General features: G+C 47.6%; 3 protein-coding genes across 4 annotated transcripts in view; 2 read left to right on the top strand and 1 right to left on the bottom strand.

Annotated features, from left to right (window-relative positions):
• LOC128278622 (uncharacterized) overlaps nt 1-12,833 on the top strand; it is a 51,678-nt gene extending 38,845 nt beyond the window's left edge. The window contains exons 3-4 of the mRNA XM_053017353.1: nt 12,021-12,227; nt 12,303-12,833. Coding sequence (XP_052873313.1) covers nt 12,021-12,227; nt 12,303-12,671 — 576 coding nt within the window. The 3' untranslated portion in view covers nt 12,672-12,833. The remainder of the gene's footprint in view (nt 1-12,020; nt 12,228-12,302) is intronic.
• Nucleotides 12,834-13,061: 228 nt separating this feature from the next.
• On the bottom strand, nt 13,062-14,369 carry LOC128267953 (uncharacterized). Its single transcript, XM_053004918.1, has 2 exons — nt 13,665-14,369; nt 13,062-13,603 (listed from the first exon to the last, which is right to left on the bottom strand). Exons 1-2 carry the CDS (start codon nt 14,367-14,369, stop codon nt 13,469-13,471), a joined length of 840 nt encoding a protein of 279 aa, XP_052860878.1. The 3' UTR covers nt 13,062-13,468.
• A 502-nt stretch (nt 14,370-14,871) lies between these two features.
• LOC128269362 (neuronal membrane glycoprotein M6-a) lies at nt 14,872-20,507 on the top strand. 2 transcript variants are annotated; one of them, XM_053006807.1, is made up of 3 exons: nt 14,872-15,040; nt 17,568-18,038; nt 18,116-20,507. In XM_053006807.1, exons 1-3 carry the CDS (start codon nt 15,037-15,039, stop codon nt 18,391-18,393), a joined length of 753 nt encoding a protein of 250 aa, XP_052862767.1. In that variant the 5' UTR covers nt 14,872-15,036; the 3' UTR covers nt 18,394-20,507. The 2 variants fall into 2 exon arrangements, with proteins under 2 accessions (XP_052862767.1, XP_052862766.1); XM_053006806.1 differs by lacking the exon at nt 14,872-15,040 and adding an exon at nt 15,698-16,319.
• The last annotated feature ends 338 nt before the right edge of the window (nt 20,508-20,845 follow it).

Here is a 20,845-nt window from a genome sequence, read left to right as displayed (position 1 = left end):
GCGCTGCCACCAGCGGCTGGGTTCGGAAGTGTGCCACGCGGAACCCTGGGCGGGAATTAGTGTATCGGCTTGATCTTAATTAATAACTTCATCATCATCCGGTGCGTCGTTTCGCCGGCGCTCTGATTGTCGTGGAGCTTTTACGAAAAGCCCAGCCCCGGAGTCGTTCGACTTAATTTGCCTAGGGGCCCCGTGAAAATGCATACTTCCTGCGCAAGAGATCAAGGGTTGGGATTTGCTTAAACTTCACCAGGGGAAGTGCCATTAAAAGCTGAACCGGAACTGCTACCGAAGAATCACCAGCGCACAACACCGCTCAAGTAACGGTCCGACCCTATCTTGGGAGGCCGCCACCAACCCAAGGTCAGAGTGGAGAGAGTGGCTTACTAAATCTCGCCCGCGAAGTACAGGTGTACCAAGTGCCAAAAAACACACAACTTTGTTATGCAAATACTCAGCGGTCGCTTGTTGGGGACCGCTGGTTGACCCACGCTGGGGGTTTTGGGACCTAATTTTTCTTTATTATTCTACAAAGTGAAGAGAAACGGACAAATGAACTCATTCCCATGTTCCTCCTCGGCAGCTCAGAAGGGAAGACGCCGCAGCCCCCGGGCCGGCGGAACCTATTTAAAGGCTAGTCGGACACGTCGTCGGATTTCTGAGTAGGACTCTGTAGGGCTTTAGTTAGGCTGATTGAGTGTTCGTCCAGACTGAAAATAAATCAAAAAGGCAATAGAAGACGCTTTTATGAAATCTCTGTTCCGAAAAGTGGGCGATACAGTGCGGTAACAAGTGGCCAAAAAAATGTACAAGACACGGAATGTAGAAACGGAATAGTTGATGTAAAGTAATGGTCACTAATAACTATCGCTTAGACTCTTTATTACTCGCCAAAACCAATAGTTGCCGTAGTTGCTAACAATTATCCAGATCTTCTAGTTTACTGACCCATCTTAAACACGACCTGGGACAGGGCATTTTCGCTAGACCCCATTTTATTATTTATGTTTGGCCGGTTTTTTTATGTGGACCGAAACCGAGTTCAATTTGAGGTTGTTGGTAGCGTTTAGAGTAATATTTTGACATGGTTTTTTTAGTGGAATTAACTACCTTTCGCGATCTGTCTTTTCCCTCAATCTGGGACGATCTGTTGTACTTGACTTGTGTCTAATAAATGGATGGCCTCATATTGTTATGCAGTCGCCTTTAAATTCATTCGAAATACTAGTTATCAATTATCAAACAAAATTATTTAAAAGATATCGTTTATAAAGGAAAATGTAACTTCTGAACTTATAAACCAGTGAGAGCCTTACAAAAATCGGTAATATTTATCTGTTTGTAAGGCATTCATGTTCCATAAACGATTTTCAAGAGACACAAGAGAGGCTGAGACATCTTAATCATCGGAATCAACAAGGAAAATGAAGAAATGGAAGTTAAATTTCGAGCAAAATCTGTATTTGGAATTTGCTGACCATTTGCGTATTGATTGCAAGATCTGAAAACCTCTGATTCCATTTTTGCATTTTATAGCCTCCGTCGGGGGACTTTGCTGTCGCGCTGTGTCGCATCCCAAAACTGGGTACGATCACTTGATCCTACCCCATAGCCAGTTGGCGTAAAAGTGGTAAAACACTTATTGGCTTACGGTAAATATTTGCACCTCCAGCAAGTGGTTCTTTATTGGAGCACGGGCGCCTACCTCCCACAGGAACCGCACACGGATCGGGTTTGTCGAAAAGTAAACATTTACCATGGGACAACGAGCGCTCCCACGCGGCCCCAGCTGACACTGGGAAGCGCGGCTTATCTTTACGAGGTTCAATAACTCAATCGTAGGCGCCAAATCGGACACAAATGCTCATTTCGTAGGAATTTTATTTTGCTTCTCAACGGGGCCCGAGAGTTTCTTGAGGAATGGGCCGCCCCGGTCTGGGTCATAAACACCAAACTCGTCTCCAAACTGCATCCCCATTACGTCGTCCAATTTCGTCCCGAGTTCGGGAGGTTGGGTCGTAAAGCTGCGTGCTTTGTGGAGTATTGCTGTTTGCTCCTTCAGCCTGGGCGGTGAAGTCATTCAGGTGTCGTTGGCGCGAAGATTAGATCATCATCACCCGGGCCAGTCTCGCAGGCCGCGAAGGTGCCACAGCACAGGTGTGTCTGGTCTTGCTGCTATCGACCCATCCTTCAACGAATTCCCCAAACCGGAAGGCGCATCGAGTGGCCCGCCTTATCGGAGCTTTTGGGACCCTCGTTAGTGGTTTACAAATTTCGATCCGGAAGAGAGCCACGCGCGCGCCCGCTCGTCCCTTAATTGATACGGTTTTTTAACTGGATTTTGCTGCCCGGTTATTTTGTTTTTATTCGAATCCGGCCATTTGTCAACCGCTGGAGACTCCTGGGTCGCCTGTGATGGAGCACAACCCCATATCGCCCCACTCCCCGGGGAAGGTCAGGATTTTCGAGGAAATGGAAACACGGAACAGATAAACCACTCCCCAGAAGAGGCGGCGGCCACAGGATGGACGTGATCGTTTAGCAGGGGCATTTGAATGCATAGTTTCCCGCCCGTTAATTGGAACTGTCTGGTCCGGGGATTCAGTTTCCCCGACCGACCTCGCACACGACGGTGTTAGCTTTTGGGGCGGACAGAGGAGGGTTCCTGTCGCGGGGGGTCCAGCGTATCGCGTGCATCATCCCACCTGCCCGTCGCCTACGGTGGCCACAATTCATTAGCGGTTCCAGGAAGTCCACACACACACGCACACACGTAGTACGGCTGAGATCCAGGTGATCGTCACTTTCTCAGCTCGTCTCACTTCTCTCACGAAGCTCTTCCGAACGCGGTCGTGATTCAATAAATACCGGACCGGTGAAAATGACTAATAATAAAATGATGGCCTCTCAACGGTGACACGGGTCGAGCGGCGGCGGGAGAGTGCATCCTTCCGGTGGCCACCATCCGCCACCGGCTCGAACTCTCCCGTCGGTAGGTCGGTCACGCGCGAGAGTCACACGGTATATGAAATTGATATTTCGTGTTTCCTGCAAGCAAACCGTCCCCGATTCCAACTAGAGATGCACGATGATCAATGCACTCCATTGAGATGAAGACATCGCCCCCTCTGGGTCTGCTTCTGGGGGGATGTTTCGCGCTGTTCTATTTGAGTATAATGCCAACTGCGGTGCGCACGACGATGGTTTAATTAACTTCTAGCTTCGGATGCCTATTTTGCGACTCGCAAATTTGCCAACATCCATCGGGGAGTGATCTCGGTGATGCGCGTCGAATGGAGTTTCTCTGCAGTCGAGTCCCAGTCAGTCAGAAGATGCGTAATTCACATTGAAGAGATCGCCCCAATTCCCATTTATTATGGTAATTGAAAGGGTGTTGTGTCAGTCGAGTCACTCGCTTCAGTACGAGTGATTTGAGCACGCCCAAAGACTTGAAGAATTGAAGAAGACGATGGTGTTGCGATCATTTTCTCTAAAATTTTAAATAGATTTGGGATTCAATCGTAGGTAGCATCCTTTCATTGCCTCCTTCAGTTTCCAGAATAAGAAAAAGAAAACCATCCAACAAGAAAACCATCCAACAAGAAAACCATCCATTTTTCGGAGCAGAGAAAAATCGATGATAAGTCTAAACACGTTCAAGCAAAACAGCTGTAAAAAATTTAATGATTGCTGAAAATGGCCCAACTTGTCATCATTAGTGAGTGAAGCCACAAAAAATCGAAAAGCCCGCGGAAACTCAAATGTTACGATACTTTTTTGATGGCCCTCGTATGCGTAGGCATTTTCGAATCAATGCATGCCATTCTATTTTAAACAGTGACTACGTTTCAACTGAGCTTCATTGCAAAAAAACAACGAGTTGTAATTGTAGCATCGTTCGGGCCAACACAACCAACCATGTTTATATTACCCTTGCATGGGAAGGGTAATATTGAATGGATTAAACACGAACAACAACAAGCACCGGGAGTACGAATGACTGAGCAAACATTTTGCAAAACGTGTTGTATCAAATATCAAGCACCACGGACACTCCGACCGACCGACAACGCCTTAAAAGCGGTGCGCGAAACGGTGGCAAACGCTCCCAAGTGCGTGCTCGTCAATTTAGATTAAAGCCTGGATTTTATTCTGCAGGCCCCGCATGTTCTTTAGAGCGCCTTCAATCAAACTGAAGTGCGCGATCTTGATGTGCGCGCAGGTCTCAGGTCTCTTCTCCTGTCAGACGGTCATCTGGCATCCATTAGAATAGCGGCCACAAAAAATACGGCTACGGTGATGATGATGTACAAGCCATCGAGAATAATGCGCCCGTCGGAGTCGGACGAGAAGTTCCGCAATCTGCGATCTCCGCGGCATCATCCGGTGCGCCCGAAACCGGATCGTCTAGGAAGCAGGAAACGATAGCGGTCGCCTAAAGTCCCGCTCAATTACTTCGTAACCGCGAAATCGACACACCGGCGGATCCGCAGCGACATTCCGCAAGTCACGACGCTCTAGTGGCTCATTCAAGCAGCCCGCGATGTCTTGTGGTGTTCCTTTTGGCGCTGACCTTGAGATACCAAGCGGCATGTAACGCGTCCTCGTAATGGGAAAACCCGAGCCGCAGATGATTCAATGGCCACGCGGTGGCCCCTCAGCAGTGACCAGAAGTGACCAGCCCCGACGAAGGGTCCTGAGTAGTGCCGCTGAAACGCTCCAAAGTTGGGCAGCTCGCCGCCGTCAACCGTGGCTCAAACACACCTATAGGAAGAACGATCTAGGAAGCCGTACCTGGAAGAGTTGGGTAGAATAATCACTATCTCCAGGTGATTCCGCCCATCCTTTGTGGAAACACCCGACCGATCGACTTGGGTTCTTCTCCCGCCCATTTCTAGAGGATGTTCAGCGGCCCAGTGCGTGGTGATGATGACGCGACGAGTCGGCGACAGTGCCGCCGCTAGTAAAAACCGTTCCTTGGTGGGCTCCATGATGAGGGCGGACATATTGGGTCTTTGGGTACGAAGCACCCCCCGTTCTTTTGTGACGGTAAATTGGAGTGTGCGATAGAGGTGATGGCGCGCGATCTTTCACACGTCACCTTACCCAACCTAGTCTGCTCCGCTCAATCTCGTTACACACGCCGCCAACCACTTACTTGCGCGGCGGCGGCGACGGCATGGACGTACGACACAAAGTCTGGGACGCCGATAGCCGTCGTCGTCATCATCTTTCAACGCGCCGCGTGGTATGGTTGATCGATCAAGGTATGAATCGGGTCGGACCGGGTTTTTTTTGTTGCTACAGTTTCGATCATAGGTTAATCGATTCGATACGCCGTGCGTGCGTGTGTGGGAGCAGGAAGCATAAAATCGCGGGGTTTCCGTGCGGTGCGGCTTGTCTTTGCTCAGCATTGCCGGTGCTTGTGTTTTTATTAGATCTCCATCATGAACAGGGGACCTATATTGAAGCAGAGGCGCGCTGAGGGGTCTATATAGACAATCAATCATCGGTCGGTTGTTGTAATAGCTAAAAACGGTCCTTTGGGGTGGCCCATCAAACGCCTGTGAAAAAGTGCGATGCTTTGCCCTGTAGTGTGCTGTGCATATTAATATGTTACTTCTGCTTTTTACTGCAACTACGGAAACGAGGGTAATTAATCAAGGCTCTGATGGTAGATTAAACCTAAATACAGCAGTAACCAATGTTAACGTAAAGTGGCCAATCATTTAGGGTGCCCTACCAATGACCAAAGAATCACCCCAAAAGTACTGCTGTGTGCCTGTGTAGGTTGGGGCATATAATCTAACGGCTAGTTCAAGTTTAAGCTCATGTCCACCTCGATGGATATTTTTTGGGGCTCGGAAACCCACTTTCTTCGGTATTAATATGTGCTGTTTGAACTGCCATTTAAGGATGCTGAATGTTAATTTAGAGCTCAAAGGAGAAAACTATAACGTTCAAAAGGCATTACGATTTATTGTCTGCCGGCACAAATGATATATCCAGATTTCCTAGCATCATGCAGAACACGTTGTACGGACATACAAAGAAGAAATATTTTTGCCATGTCCTTGTTATTTTCATCATCAACACTCAAATCTATGACCGTTTGATATGCTTCGTCGGTTTGCTTACGATGTTTCGATGTTACAAACTGAAGAACAAATTAAATTAACTAACGTCTCGAAGCTCCTAATTCTACAATTTGAATTTTTAAATTAATCAAAAACGATAGATTATGAATTACTAAAGCTATTCTTAGAGCTAAAACACTTGGTTAATAGCATTCTAAACAAACATAACTCAAGTGAAGCTGATTTCAAAAACTAATAGAATGTTACCATCACCTGCTTCATTCTGAGAAAAAGAGCTTCGGATTGACGAGACTCGTCGGTGAGACTCAAAGTGTGCCAACCACCCCAACACATTGATAAAAGACGAATCATTCGTTAGGGAATCCTTCTCAATTTTTACGACCTACTGCATTCGGTGAATTTGTAACCAAAAACTCCGTCAGTCCGCCACGCGGCTTCAAAGCCGCCAACTGTATGGCGTCCTCTAACGCCTCATCATTGGCGATTGGCGGTGGTGCTTGATGACCCATGGCCACCACCACCACCGATCATTTGTATGTTTTCTTAGGGGTTATAACAGGCCTAACAGGCCGCTAAACAAACAACCGAACCACGCGGCGATCGCAGACCAGTACCATCTGCATGCTGTGTGCCGGCTTGGGCTTGTCAGATATTGTGCCCGCCGCCGATCCCGGTCGATCGTTGACCAACTGTCATCCGTTCACCTTCCTCCCCGGAGCGGTCCTCGGTGTCGATGGCATTAACGCATGGCGGCGGCTGCGGCTATAAAGCGCTGTCATGCTATTAAATCGTCAGTGTTAACAACACGCGAACGGTCGGGGACGGGATGGAGCGCCTCATTCTTCGGCGTGTCATCTCAACCAGACGTTCCATGGCTTCATTAGAAGCCGCCGCCGAAAGGCTGGCGGAACAGCAAACTTTATTGTCTTACGCGCGTGTGGGCCCACGCGCTCCGTCTGAGAGCGGCTGGACACACGTGAACGGATCGATCTCGTGTCCCGGCTCGAGTGTTTGATGTCGATCGAAAAGACATAAATCGCGCAACATGCGTGTCGCGCAAAGAGCATCACGCGGCGCTGCTGCGTGGGTAGCCCAGAAACCGGTCGAACGTAATAGGGCACCGCAGCGTATAACACGATCGATTGATTTGTAATTATGTTTGCCGAGCGTGGGCCAGCTCTTGAGTTGGCCGATTAATGCAGGCCACCGGAAAGTAGGTGAGATCGCGCAGGTTGTGGCAAATGTTGGGTCCACGCGCACTCATTTTGGGTCTTTATCAACCTACTTACTTGATGGCCGTCTCTCTCAGAACACAGAACGGTAAAAACATCAGCTCTAGCGGGCTACCTGATAGTGATAGAAGTGATAAACCCATTAGCTGTGTCCGAGTACCGTGCTCGATCAAGCAGATGACCCGCACTCGTCGGTCCCAGCTGCCGGAAGCGGTACCAGAGAGTTCCTCCCGAGTGTAGCCTCACTGACGGCTGAATGCTTTTAATTCCCTGGAACGGAACCCGAGCATTAAAGCGATCAGGCTGGTCCGGGGTGGCTCATGAATTACTATTTTTGCGCGCATTGCCACGCGATTCGTATCGCCCATTTCTTAGTTGGTTTTATGTGCCCATTGTTTTGCGGCCAAGAAAACCCCTGGTGGCTCAGATCAAGTTTCCTGGGATCAGTTAGCAGAAAATAAAAAAAAGATGTAGTGACCATAACACCTAAAAGGTGCATCATCGTGTCGAGAGAGGGCCGGTCTTGCTTTTCAGCGGCTGTGGATGGTTTTATGGCATCATCATGGGCTCACTAAGCACCGCAGTTTGGGCTCTGTAGCACGGGCTTTACAAGTGTACTTGCCCCGCTGGTCCGGCCGCTACGAAGAGAGGCTACCATAATGTATGTGGAGTACGAATTATTTAGCCATCTTCTTTGTTTTGCTTCCGTAATCTCCGGGTCCGGGTTTCGGTCCAGTCCGGTCCGGTGTTGACCCAATTTTTGGAACCCCACGAACCAACCGTTCGCGTTCCTCCCCGAGATCTGTTGTCACTAATGTTGCGAGTCGATTGGTGGTGCGTCGCAAGAGGTCACCGAACTTTGTTGACGTAGTCAAGAATGGGATCCAAGACCTGCGAAAAATTGTTAGTTGCTTGTGATTGCTTTGGGATGGACCTAGAAAAATTTAGCCAGGTCATTACTTGCGTAACGCGCATATCAGAACAATATGCGCAGTTGGTATTTGCACTAAAAATATACGATTTGGCTGACCCTATCTAGGATATGGAAAGACGTAATCTAGTGCAGACGATGTTGTTCTGACCAGAATTAGACACTTACCTTTACGAAAGAGTAGTCCGAAGGAAGAAGTATGAAGAAATTAACGTAAACAGTGTGCTGAAAGGCAGCAATCCTCTAGACACTCGAGAATTTAGTATTTGACTATCGACTAGAATTTACATGTTAAGAATATGATGCCAAATTCTGCTTCTTTATGATGAATCGTTCCTACTTTGAAAGTAACTTGAATTGTGCATTTTAATATAAGGTTTACCTACGCTAAGTTTTGCTGCATCTTCATCCCTACGGCTTCTACAGCCGCTAGTTTGGCAGATTGGAACGTCTTAAACGCACGACGCCGTAACAAACAATTTGAGCAATCGCTAGACAGAATGTGAAACATCTCGGAAAAACCCATCAAAAAATAATGGGTCCCATCTCTCTAGGTGCCTACAATCAATCCATTTTGTCTGAATTTCTTACCTAAGCAGGAGCAGCTCTGAAGATTGATAGCTGCGCTAATCGTCCGCGCGCTTTGGTGTGGACATGAAAAATGTCTCCCCCATCAAAACAAACGGCCACCACCGATCGACGACATTCGATGGACGAAGAGCCACCGCCAACATGCTCACGTGCCAAGCCTCTACATTTGCCCAACAAAACGGAATCGACCAAACCGCCCGAAAAGGGTTCTCTCAAGGCTGCAGACGCATGTGTGTTGTGTTGTGTACGCTACGCGTCTTATCGACGATCATTGGGTGGGTTTTACAAATTGACTCTGAACGCCTACGACGACGCGATCGGGTAGCTCGATCGCTTTGACCTTATCGCGCAGGTGATTCAACAAGCCAGTCATAATCCGATCCGACCGAGCCGACCTTTCTCAATCAACGGCGCCCACGTGCGATGCAGTGACCCAAAGATCGATCCTCCACTGGCTCGGCTCGGTCTCTCGCTCTTCAGCTGTCAGTCAAGTTGTTGGCACAAATTCCACGTGTGTTCTCCCCGCGGACCACTCGGACTCGGCTCTGTTTGATTTGCGTTGGCCCTTGCGTGCTGCATGCATATCGGATTTTTGTTGGTTTAACATCTCCTAGCTCTCTAGCGGAACCATCTGTCACCATCTCGAGGGGCCCCTTAGGACGGTTCCGTAGTAATAACAAACCGACGACCGAGAGTGATCGTGATGTCGTAGGCCAACTGCAGACCTATAGGACAGAAGGCTCTCTCGTGGGCCCTTTTTAGCAGTACGTCCAGGATGTTTGGATTAATCATCTGCTGAAGTCGGATCCACCGGCTGGTAGGAGGTGTTGGTGCGGGCATAGGTGAGATGCGGTGAGGTGAGATAGGTAGTTTCTTCAGTTCGCGTTGGACGTGTGCCGGACTTGCTGATGATGGAACGGCCACTGGCATTCGGGCGTGTGTCCGTTACCGAGCGTTGCCCTGGCGGTGTTGGTCCCCGATGCGTTGCCGGAACGTGCTCGGAAGTCGTAATTAATAGGACGTTTGTGAACGATAGATTCACTAGTCTGCTTCGTATCCAGTGTTTTTTTTCTCCTAGTGAGGTTCTTGACTCCTGCCTCACTGAGCGATCATAGCACACCCAGCAGATATTGGTCATCGTCTAACGGGCGCCGCGCCGCATCCGGACGACGCCTTATCGGGAATGACACCGCTATCCGCGCGTGCCTAATGTATGCCGATGGGCACGCAATCCGCGATTCTTCGGCTCCAAATTACGCCACACAGTAGCGTCTTCGAAAAACTGTTCTCTAAACCGTTAGTCGGCCCGGACCGCGCCGGCCATTGGCTTGTCATTCTCGATTGGGGGTTGAGAGTTCTTTTGCCGGACCGGTACCAGTCCCGTTCGGAAGCATTTTCTATTTCGCCACTTGGCGTATGGTGTCCGTTGAAGAATCCCGTCCTCTATGAGTCTCTTGCTCCCGTATAGGCGAACAGAGTGCACTTCATCATCAACTGATAGAAGGTTTGGAACAGTTGAAATGTATTTTAACGACGATTCACCTCATTCACTTCCATGTTTTTTCCATAATTTAATTCCGACACGCGCGTCTGCCTTCATTCGTGACGGACCGTGTCACTCATCCAAAGTGGGCAATTTCTTCGCCAACGGCTCGTCATTAATTAAAACCCAACCGATGATCCCAATTTCTACTTCGACCGACCGGGTGCAACGTTCCACACGAGCGATCAGTCGGTCGATTCACGCGCCCGATCGATAGACAGCTCCGTGGGCCGATTTTCCACTAAAACGCAACCAACTGGCGGCACTTCTTATTTGGCACCTCTCGTGGCATGTCCCACTGACACCCCAAAACCGTAGTACCTTCTGCGGGGGTAACTCCGCTGAAAATTTTCCTTTTTTTTAGCCAAAAAGCGAAACTGCCAGTCGAGAAGATCCACATCGAGATCAGCGGGTCATCGCAGTGCTGCGCTGGGGCAGTAGGAAAAGTCGTAACGGTGCGGCATCGGGCCGGGCGGCATATTGACGGAAAGTTTTCCTACCTTCCCGAGGGTTTGCTTTTTCGACTCAATCGGAGACGGAATAGCGGCCTATGTCTTACGATATCGTTGATGACGCATTAGGCGTTAGCGCCTTAGCTTAAACAAAGCCACGAAGAAGGAGCTTTGCGCCGCGAACCAAATCATGCCAATTCCAACGAGGTCGATGGATTGATGGGCGGAAAATTTTATGAGATTTCTAATTCAAGTGTAATATAGACAAAGTCCACTACGTCATTCCGACCAATAAAAGTTTACGGGACCCCACAGCGTTTGGAAGTGCGCGTTGGAAAACTAACATTTGATACCCTTTCAATTGGGTGATGGATCAATAAAAAATTCAAACGGGTAGCCGCCATATAGGAACCCGCACTATTGGCCTGCCCATCAACCATCAGCACAGAGTGGCGATTGTTTTGATCGATCGACCATTTTCTATGCATTTTACGACCGGTGCCGAGCGGCGATGGTGTAAAACGAAACAACTGTTTATGATCACTACCGCGTCAGCCGACCACCATGGCCGCTGGCCGACGACAAAAATGGCTAACGGTGGAATGAAAGGCCCCCGACCCACGGCGGCGACCACCAATAATGCGGGAGGAAGTCCGCCCCGGCACAAAACGCTATCTTAGTTTTGGCGATTAAACCTGGAACCGGGTCACCGAGTCCAGGATGAGTCACTTAAGGCATGTTATGGGGTGACTTCATTATAAATTAAGGCCCAGAATCGGTTCCATCTGCGTGCCGATCGCCTTCCGTGAGATGTAGGCCACGAGCACGGATGGGGGGGCTCGGAACCGGACCGGTAGTGTCTGATCGAAGAATAATCAAGCGAATGCGCGTGAAGCAAGCAATGCGCAAACGATCGACGGTCGTAAAACTGGAGCCCATTCCCGTCGTCAAATGGAACCGACCGGATCGTTATGTTAGGGAGCATTCGCTGATTCCTTGCTTGAGGAAGTTTGCTTGCTATCTTTGGGTTAATGCTAATTTAGGTAATAATTTGATTGTTTTGGGCTATTCTTTCGTCGTTTGTGAGATAGCTTTGTGACTTGAATTGAGTTAATTAATCAAACATAAAGTTAAAAAAATGTTAATTCTTTACTTTGCATGCCGTTTCCACAGATTTCTGAAGCGCCTACGAGCATCAACTTTGCGTTGCGTGGCGGCCCGCTCAAAGCCAGCAACGGTAATGGTATCATTTCCTTCGCCAACGGTCGTGCGCACGGGACCCCTACCGAAGAGGACGACGAGGACGAGGAGGACAGCATCGAGGAGAGCAAATTCTGTACGCTGCCACGTCACGGTCCGAATGCATTTACCATCCGGCAGGTAAGCTTCGAAGCGCGTGCCTCGTGTGAACTGTGCCAACCTATAAACGTAACGTAACTTCAACTCCCGTTGTAGGCTCGCTTTTCGAAAGGTAACGGAGCAAAAGCGCTTGGTTTTTCCATTGTCGGCGGTAAGGACTCGCCCAAGGGATCGATGGGCATCTACGTGAAGACGATCTACCCGAACGGCCAGGCCGCGGAGAAGGGCACGCTGCACGCCGGCGACGAGATACTGTCGGTGAACGGGAAAGCATTCCAGGGCCTCTCGCACCAGGAGGCGATCAATGTGTTCAAGGGCATCAAAACGGGCGACGTGGTCATACTGATCGGTCGGCGCAACAATCGGCGCAAGCTCGAAACTCCCTCACCGACCGATTCCGGCACCGGTACTGCGACATCCTCGACCGGTTCACCAACCAACACGATAACATGCAACGACGACTGATGACGGTCATCGAATGCAGGATCAGGAGGAAAACATGATCATTATGCAATTAGAATTGTAAACCTACAGATGCGCTTCGGTGCGCAAGAAGTGGTGCAGCTGAACACTAACCCAAAGGAAAAAGATAGAGAGAGATAGAGAGAGAGCAACCCCTAAAACCCATTTCTATCGCTTAGTAGTATGGTGGGGTTTGGGTATCGCCTCGTTAGGAACGCAGAAACCCTAGAACGCTAGAACGCAAATATTTAATATTTACCTATACCAAAGGCTGCAATATCAAAAAGTAGTGACCAGCGAGGACGAAGCGGGATAGTATTGAGAAAAAAAAACATTTGCGAACCAAACGTGTAAAAATCAGTCATACGAAAGATGTCTTTTCTAATCATTTATTGTTCGTTTTATGTATGTAATCGAATTGGAAATATATCTTATTTACATGTAGCTTCAAGCGTTTCACTGTGTTGGGCAATCACTTTTTCTTTAAAAAATTATAAAACCCACGGCCCTGCAGACCGTGCGACGATGCCTGCAAAATACTGGTTCTGGTGCCGCTTCTGTTCTGCTGCTACATCGAAAACGAGATTCTTGTCTCACGAGCCTAATTGTTAGATTGATATCAGGCAAACTAGTGTCAAATGTCCTTCTTCGCTACTGGGATTTTGCAATGTGCGTTTGATGAATTAAATTAAAATTTGGAACGTGATTCTGATCTGACCCTTTTATGACGAGTGCCGATCGTAGTATCATAAAGAACATGGCGGGCAAGCCGATCGTTTTGATGCGCTAAGCTCTTTCCCCTACAAGTGCTTTTGCCTTATCGTTTCGTCGATCACATCAAGACACTCGGACAGGGCGAATACCTCCTTGCTCACAGTGGTCTTCAAATGGGGCAGGTTCTCCACGCTCCTTATGTAACACACGTCGTGAAGTTTCTGAAAGGACAACATTGAACGTGATGAAGATATTCTCGTGATATTACCCCCCGTCCCTTACCGATTGCAATCGTTCCATACTGTCGATCAGTTCCTTTTTGATGATCGGTTGGTAGCTGGGATCACGTTCAGCTTCCACCTGTTGCTGAAACTGCATCAGCAAATTATCAACTTTTCGGAATGTTTTCACCACGGTGGACCACTCCTGGCGATAGAAATGGTGCACTTCCGTTAAGTCGATCTCCTCGAACGGTGCATTGTCGATCTGCTCCAAAGTAGAAATCGCTTGCCGGAACCGGACAACCAGCGCTTCGACGTCAACCGGAGAGCTAAGCTTACTGGATACTGATTTGCTACCGACAGAGGAAACATCCGAACAACTAGAGCTGGTGGACACATTTGCGATCGCCGCCGGATTGTGTTCGGTCAGGACGCGGACGCTCTGGTGTAGCGACGCGGCATTTCTTTTCAGCGAACCCTGCCGTTGAGATCGAAACGTTGATGGACGCGCTCGTATGGTACAGAAAAAATCGTCTATGTCTTCTTCACTTGGTCGATCCACCGGATCAGAGGACGTAGATTGCAGCGGCCAGTTTTGTTCCTCCTTCGCCAACGCCAGGAGTGTAGCGGGAAGATCGTTGTCATCGGCAGGACTGCTGCTGGAGCGGAGTTTCGTGCAAACTCTGGCCTCTTTACCGAGGTACCGGTTGATGACTATATTACCAACTATTTCCTTCGCCAGTGAATCGAACTCTTGCGTTTGCATTGCACCGAAAGCAACATTCGAACGAACGAACAAAACAACGTTTGCAGGACGCTTTCAAAATGCAATTCGTTAAACGTCAAAAAAGTCGTGCACAAGGTGCATCAAAGCAGAACGGGTCGAAGCCAAGATTGAGATACAACTAGCTCCTGCTTGTAGTTGCTTTGCAGCTGTGAACGCTCAAAGTTTTTCTTGTTGCCCGATTCAATGCAGTGTAAAGTCGAAACCCATCAAGCTTTCGAGAGAAAACCGTTCCGCAAGTTGATATAAATCTTTGTGCACCAAACCCAACGGCCATTTTTGAGTTTGGGTCGTCTTAGAGCGCACCCTGGTGGACGTTTACGGAAATTCAAACGTCGAACAGATCTAAAAGTTTTTAGACAACCAAAACTCATTAAAGAAAGGTTTTGTTTACGTGCACTTTGTTTAAGTTCGGCATTACTCGCTAACAAAGAGTGATTTTTTGACTGAAAATATCCGTAAATCCGATCGTTACGCTGTTTCGCTCCCGCTGATGGTGCTTCTTTGGCGCTGGACAGTAGATTCGATTGTGCAATTTGACTTGGCAGAGTGAAAGGCGTGTGCCCAGGCTACCTTTGGTGCATTCCAAGTGCTTCCTCGCGTCTCGTCAACAGCGACTGGTTCCTCCGCATTCCGAAGCGGACTCAGAATGGGTGCGTATAACGGGTGACGTGTTTATTGTTTACACATTTCAGCCTCAACTGTACCGACGACAGGTTGCGGTACTGCGGAAGGGTTAAATTGTGCAGATAAGCGAATTTATCGCACGATAAGCATAAGATAACCCACCCGAAAGGAAAGTGCCACCCCACACACACACTAACACCACTGGACCCCGTGTACGTGCGAGTGGTTTAAGGTGGGGTTCAGTTCCGTTGGAACAACAGTTTATGGTCTTTAACTGTTTGTTGAATTTACTATGAGGACTAGAATTTGCTGACAACCCTAGGATTGTTTGCGGACGAAACACATTTGTTTTCATCGGCCATCGGTGGTGTTGGGCGGATCGACTACGCAACAAACAGCCATTGGGGCCCACCACTTGTTGGCCATTCATTAAGCTCGAAAGTTGTTATGTGTCGGCCTTATTGGGCGCGTCGTGATGGCGCTGGTGTGTTGGGTGTGTGACCATACACGTAAGCGCCCAAGTGGGTGTGAGACGCTTCGCTTCGTGTTGGTTCAGCATCAGCTGAAGTACGTAACCACAGGTGGCCGTTGTTAGTTCTGAAACGTACTCGCGAGCGCACTTCGTTCATCGGCCTACGGAGCGTTCTGTTCCAAGACCCGTTCTAACGGTATTGATCCGTTGCCAGAGTGAAGTGAACATTTGGGAGTGAATAAAGTTTTAAATTTGCAATCCAATATTGCTCTCCGAATAAAAGTGAGAACTCATTATTCGCCCTTTTCGGCGAAACCACTTTGTTGCTGTGACCTTCCGCACCGAAACCGTGAACGGTGAAGCTAGAGTATGAAATGATCCGTTCACTTTTAGTACCGTTCCGATAGCGGTTACCACGTGTGCATTAATTCGTGAAATAGCGAGCAAACAGAATCACGATAAACCTCCTGCGCCACCGGATTTCCGTGCCGTTACATCGAGGGCCGGAACAGCACGTGGCGTGACCACAGGAAGCGCGGCTGACGACGAAAGTTGGCGATCGACCGTGTTTTTGGTGCCGACAGTGAACACGCAACCTCGCGATACCATGGCCTCGCGCAATCGGACGCCGCCCGGTCAAATACGGGACGATTTTTTGCTCGAAACAAACTTTGACGAAGACGGTGCCCTCACGCGAGCCTACAACACGCTTCCACAGCAGCAGCAACAGCAGCAACAGAACGGTTTGCAGCGAAGAAGCATCGCTTATCGGTCCAACTTATCGGTGGATCGATACTCGGACACCACATTACACGGAAAGCCACCACGCAAAGGTACCAAAGCAAGTGCCCGTGACATTTTCCGGACCCATCGTAATATTTGTGTGCCCATGTTTGTGTCTGTAAATCGTGACGTTTCCGGTTGCATCTGTGACCACCAGCAGCACAGCGCACAGGCCTTTCCATTCCAATGATTCACGCTCCAGTCATACATTCCACTTTGGGCAATTATCGTTCGCAATCGCAAACTGTGTTCTTGGAAGCACTCGCTTATGTCTGACCATTCTGACCGTCCCTTAATTGGACCCTGGTGCGATGCATCGAATTGATCGTAATGTTGGAAAGAAGAATCGCGCATCGCCGTACAAACGCTTTTGTAAATAACTTTCTATTAATTCGAACTGTCCTAAAACCCCAGTTTCTTGAGCCTTTGTTGATCACCTTCTGTCACCAACTTTCACCGACACCGACGGCCGTTCGCTGATGCTGCATCTGTTACGCATCGTTTCCGACAGCCACATAATGGGTCCATTTATCTAACGCACATTCCATGCTGCTGATTCACCGAGCACGTGTAGGAATTTCGTCCCATTCTGGAGCTTTCTATTCCATTTCGGTGCTGACCGAACGCAGTGCACAAAATCAGTTAATTTATGTTTTCATCTTATGCCTGACCCATGATCCTCATTCTACAACTCGCTTTTCTGTATTACATACCAATCGTGTCAGTGTGACGTAACCAATATCCCCGAACATCTGGTATTAATATGCTAATTCACCGATCACGTCGAGATCACAACTGAACCCAGCATAGCATTTTATCCCTCAAAAGCTAATACGATAGGACGACTATATGCTTCGCGTTCCTCATGAATCTCATAACGGTTAACACACTTAAGGCAAACGTAGGTCAAAGCGGACGCTTAATAACATTAACATAATCATTCTTTGGTCACGGGCAAATAGGTTGTGCAAAATGAGGATTCTTTTATGTTTGTTGTTCTTCGACTTCGAGCCCTGATTCGACGATTTGGAACTCCTCTGCAGCGATCCAGAAAAATTACCATACTTATGCTAAGTGTCGCTAAAAAAAGAGTTATTTTATTTCATCAAATGCGCTCCACTTCATCTGCAAGCGAAACTCACATTTACTTTAATGAATATTTGTTTTTAAAATAAATGTTTCACGACACTTCTCGTTTTTTGTCATCACCGCTACACCGTTTCGTGTCCTGTCCAGTATCGGGGTCTTTCACCATTTCACCGATAATAATACTTTCGTTTTTGTCACTCTTCCCTCAGGTGGTTGCTGTAAGTCATGCATTACAAGGATACCGTACGCGACACTGATCGCTACGGTTATGTGCCTTATCGGTGTCGGCGTGTTCTGCGGCACAATGTTCCGTGGCACCTCGCTGGCCATCGTAATGCTCGATCAGGTGTTCCACCTGCGGCTGCCCTGGATCGAGGCGGTACAGATGATCTTCGTCGTTATCGGTGCCTCGATGGCGGCCCTTGGGCTAATGATACTGTTCGTTGGCTTCCTGGCGACCGGCGCCACCCGCCATAAGGTGTACCGGGCGTGGGGCTCCCGAGTCGGCGGCCGCATCTCGTGTGCGGTCTTCATGGGCATCTCCTACGTACTGAACATCGTTTGGATATTGATCCTGTGCTTTCTCTCCATCGTCACGTTCGTGTTTACGGTGTTCTGGAACATGTGCGCCAATAACAACGTACAGACGCACCGTGATTGCATCGATCTGACACAGTTCTGTAAGTTTCATACGTTCGCCAATCGTTTTGCTATCATCAAATGTTCTCTTCTAACAATTCGTGTTGGTCCACCGTAGACTTCATGTTCCCGGACGGCGTAAAGCAGGAAGATATGAAGATTTGCGATCCGGGCAAGGTGAAAGCGTTCTGCAAGGACGGAGTCGAGAAGTGCGAGATCATGTTCATACTGGCGACCGTCTCCTGTTTGCTGATCATACTCAGCTTCGTGCACTATCTGATGTGCCTGGCCGCAAACTATGCCCACATTCGCGATCACGAAAAGTTCCAGGAGCTGCAGGAAATGCAAAATCTTACCGAGATGGAGTATAGTGCCGCGTCAAAGGACCGGTTCTAGGATACGGCCCAGGAGATCTATATCGAGCACTGCACCTGAGGGTGGCCTTGTAAGGCAGCATCCGCTGTACGAGCAGCTTACGTTTAAATTTGCTCCTCCCGTCTAAGACGGTTGCTAATTCCGTGCACACGTTCAGCGTACCCTTAAAAGGAGCATGCACCGCAGTTCTTTATTTGGCACCCATTTTCACCATTTACGTTAAGTTTCGTGGCGCCAATGCTGTTTGATATAATTAGTATCTTTTGCTTGAAACGTTATTTGGGCACAAACACAGATTTTGTGTTGCATCCAGCGCGCGCTATAGTTTGTTACTTAGGCATCATTCCGTCCAAACTCGAACATGCTTCTTCGTGCTTAACATATTTCGTAACGCTTCCTTTTCCGGTCTGTCTTTGTTTCGGCCCATGGCACAACGCCTAGTCCGCGTTTACTTATCACGACGCTGCCCGGATACGCAAGCGCAAGCTTACTGCCCAATATAGATACTCCTGGACCATATACATGTTAGTAGAGATGCGTAGATACATAAGCAACGACACAAGACCGATTGACCTCTTTAAGCAAGGGAAGGATAAGCGCACACATCGAACGAAGATGTCGGAAAAGAAAATAGATGAACGGCCAACACTAAGTCTGACAATGGTAACAATAAGCAACAAGCGACACTTCATACGAAACTACTAAGCCATCACCGGTCAAATGCTCAAAATTTTGAAAACGTGCATCACAAACACGAAACGCAAAGTAGCAAAGAAACACATATCGGTATAGGTTATCGGTCGAAATGAACAATATTTTTTCCGTCTAGTTTGGAAATCGGCGGACGCCGCATTTATGGATAAACGATTTATTTTACAGAGAGTACGTGAAGCAATCGAGCAACAGTTTGCACCAGAATCGAAGCACAAACAAAGTTTTGGACAACCGCACATAACTACAGATCTTCATCCGTTAACACATTCCAGTGTGATAGTATAACTCTGCGTATAAATACGAGTGGGATAGCAGAAACAGAAGCGCATCGGAAAGATATATATTTTTATATCTAAACAGAGTAGGTGACCAGTTGAAGGAAGAAAAACCATTAATAGATATGGCAGGCGGTTTGATGGATTCCATTCGTGATCTCCTTAAGTCATGCAGATGGAAACGTGCAAAGTTAAATGCATTGATCGTAAAGCGTAAAAGCAGCAAAACGTGGTTTCATTATAGAGAAGAAAAGTAAGTGCTGAATGAAGAGGAGTACCACAAGTGAGAATCGGTATTTTGGCAAATTTTATCGTATAAAAAAAACCTAAACATCAGCAATAGCTCCAGCGACTAAGAATAACGTGTCTTTTTCCATAACATTCGCTGGAGGTTTCCAAAGGAACGGGATTGTCCGGTCCAGTGATTCACTTTTTGGTAGCTTTTTAGATCGCTTTTCTCTCCGTTTCTTGTTGAGACGGGGAGGTATTGTTTTTCCGTTGCCTAATGCCTGTAGTATTTATGTCCGCGATCATCTATATATATAAACGAGAAAACGAAACCTTAGATTAGCCTCTAGACACCTAAAGTATTTACAAAATGCAAGCAGCATATACTGCAAGACATTCCAGTGTCGTGTTCTGTTGTGTCGCGAATGCATGCATACAATCAATTGAATTAATCCCCCCTTTTTGCGTAAGTGTTCCGTAACCCCATATTTAATCGTCGTTCATAACTCTACCCGATAACGTATATTTCTCTCTATCGATTTCCTATTCCAATCGTGTACGACATTTATCATTCTTCGAACTAAATAGTGAGCCCTTTTGGGAAAACATTTGCATCGTCGATCATTTTGCCACCTGTCTATCTATTTCAGTCTAAGTATTCATTACAAACGAATAAGAACATTATGCGAAGAGTTGAATTTCAAAAATTCCAACGGAGTAAAAAGAAACTTGTTTAGATTCTAGCGCAATGATAAGACGTTACATCCGCTTCCGTTTCATAATTAGATTTAGGCACTACACTACGTTACACATCGTGAGGAGCAAGCGAAAAAGTTCTGCAACAATCATTTCGAACAATCAATCATGTTCTTTCCATAAGAAGCTACAACGTTAGCGGAATGTTAATTTCCCTATGTTCCGGAATTATTATAATTGAAATAAAGAAATGAAAAGATTTGTATTTTATTTTGAAGAAGATAAGAACGAATATTTTTGATTTGGAAAGAACCTTTATTCGTTTTTGGCTGAGATTTAAACACTTTTGAACGTTTCGTTTTAAACAAACCAAGTCTTCTCGGCGACCACCCTGTGTGTAGCAACCTCGGGCTTGTCATCGGGCGGACGAAAAAAAAAATGAGTAGAAAAACAGAGAGTTGATTCCGAGAGAGTGAGTCTCGAGCCCGGTTCACACGCTACGATTTGACTGATACTTTGGACTGTGCAATTGCATCGCCACAGACAAATCGTAACGTGTG

This window comes from Anopheles cruzii, chromosome 2 (genome assembly GCF_943734635.1).
Source record: "Anopheles cruzii chromosome 2, idAnoCruzAS_RS32_06, whole genome shotgun sequence".
Taxonomy (NCBI): Eukaryota; Metazoa; Arthropoda; class Insecta; order Diptera; family Culicidae; genus Anopheles; species Anopheles cruzii.
The sequence above is the reverse complement of the archived record's forward strand: the minus strand, read 5'-3'. Positions and strand labels throughout refer to the sequence as shown.

Coding starts and splice junctions, on each gene's coding strand:
- LOC128267953 (XM_053004918.1), bottom strand. CDS start 14,369: ATGCAAACGCAAGAGTTCGATTCACTGGCGAAGGAAATAGTTGGTAAT. Junction 13,604..13,664: donor GTATGGAACGATTGCAATCG/GTAAGGGACGGG, acceptor TTGTCCTTTCAG/AAACTTCACGACGTGTGTTA.
- LOC128269362 (XM_053006806.1), top strand. CDS start 16,094: ATGGCCTCGCGCAATCGGACGCCGCCCGGTCAAATACGGGACGATTTT. Junction 16,320..17,567: donor CGGAAAGCCACCACGCAAAG/GTACCAAAGCAA, acceptor CTCTTCCCTCAG/GTGGTTGCTGTAAGTCATGC. Junction 18,039..18,115: donor CATCGATCTGACACAGTTCT/GTAAGTTTCATA, acceptor GGTCCACCGTAG/ACTTCATGTTCCCGGACGGC.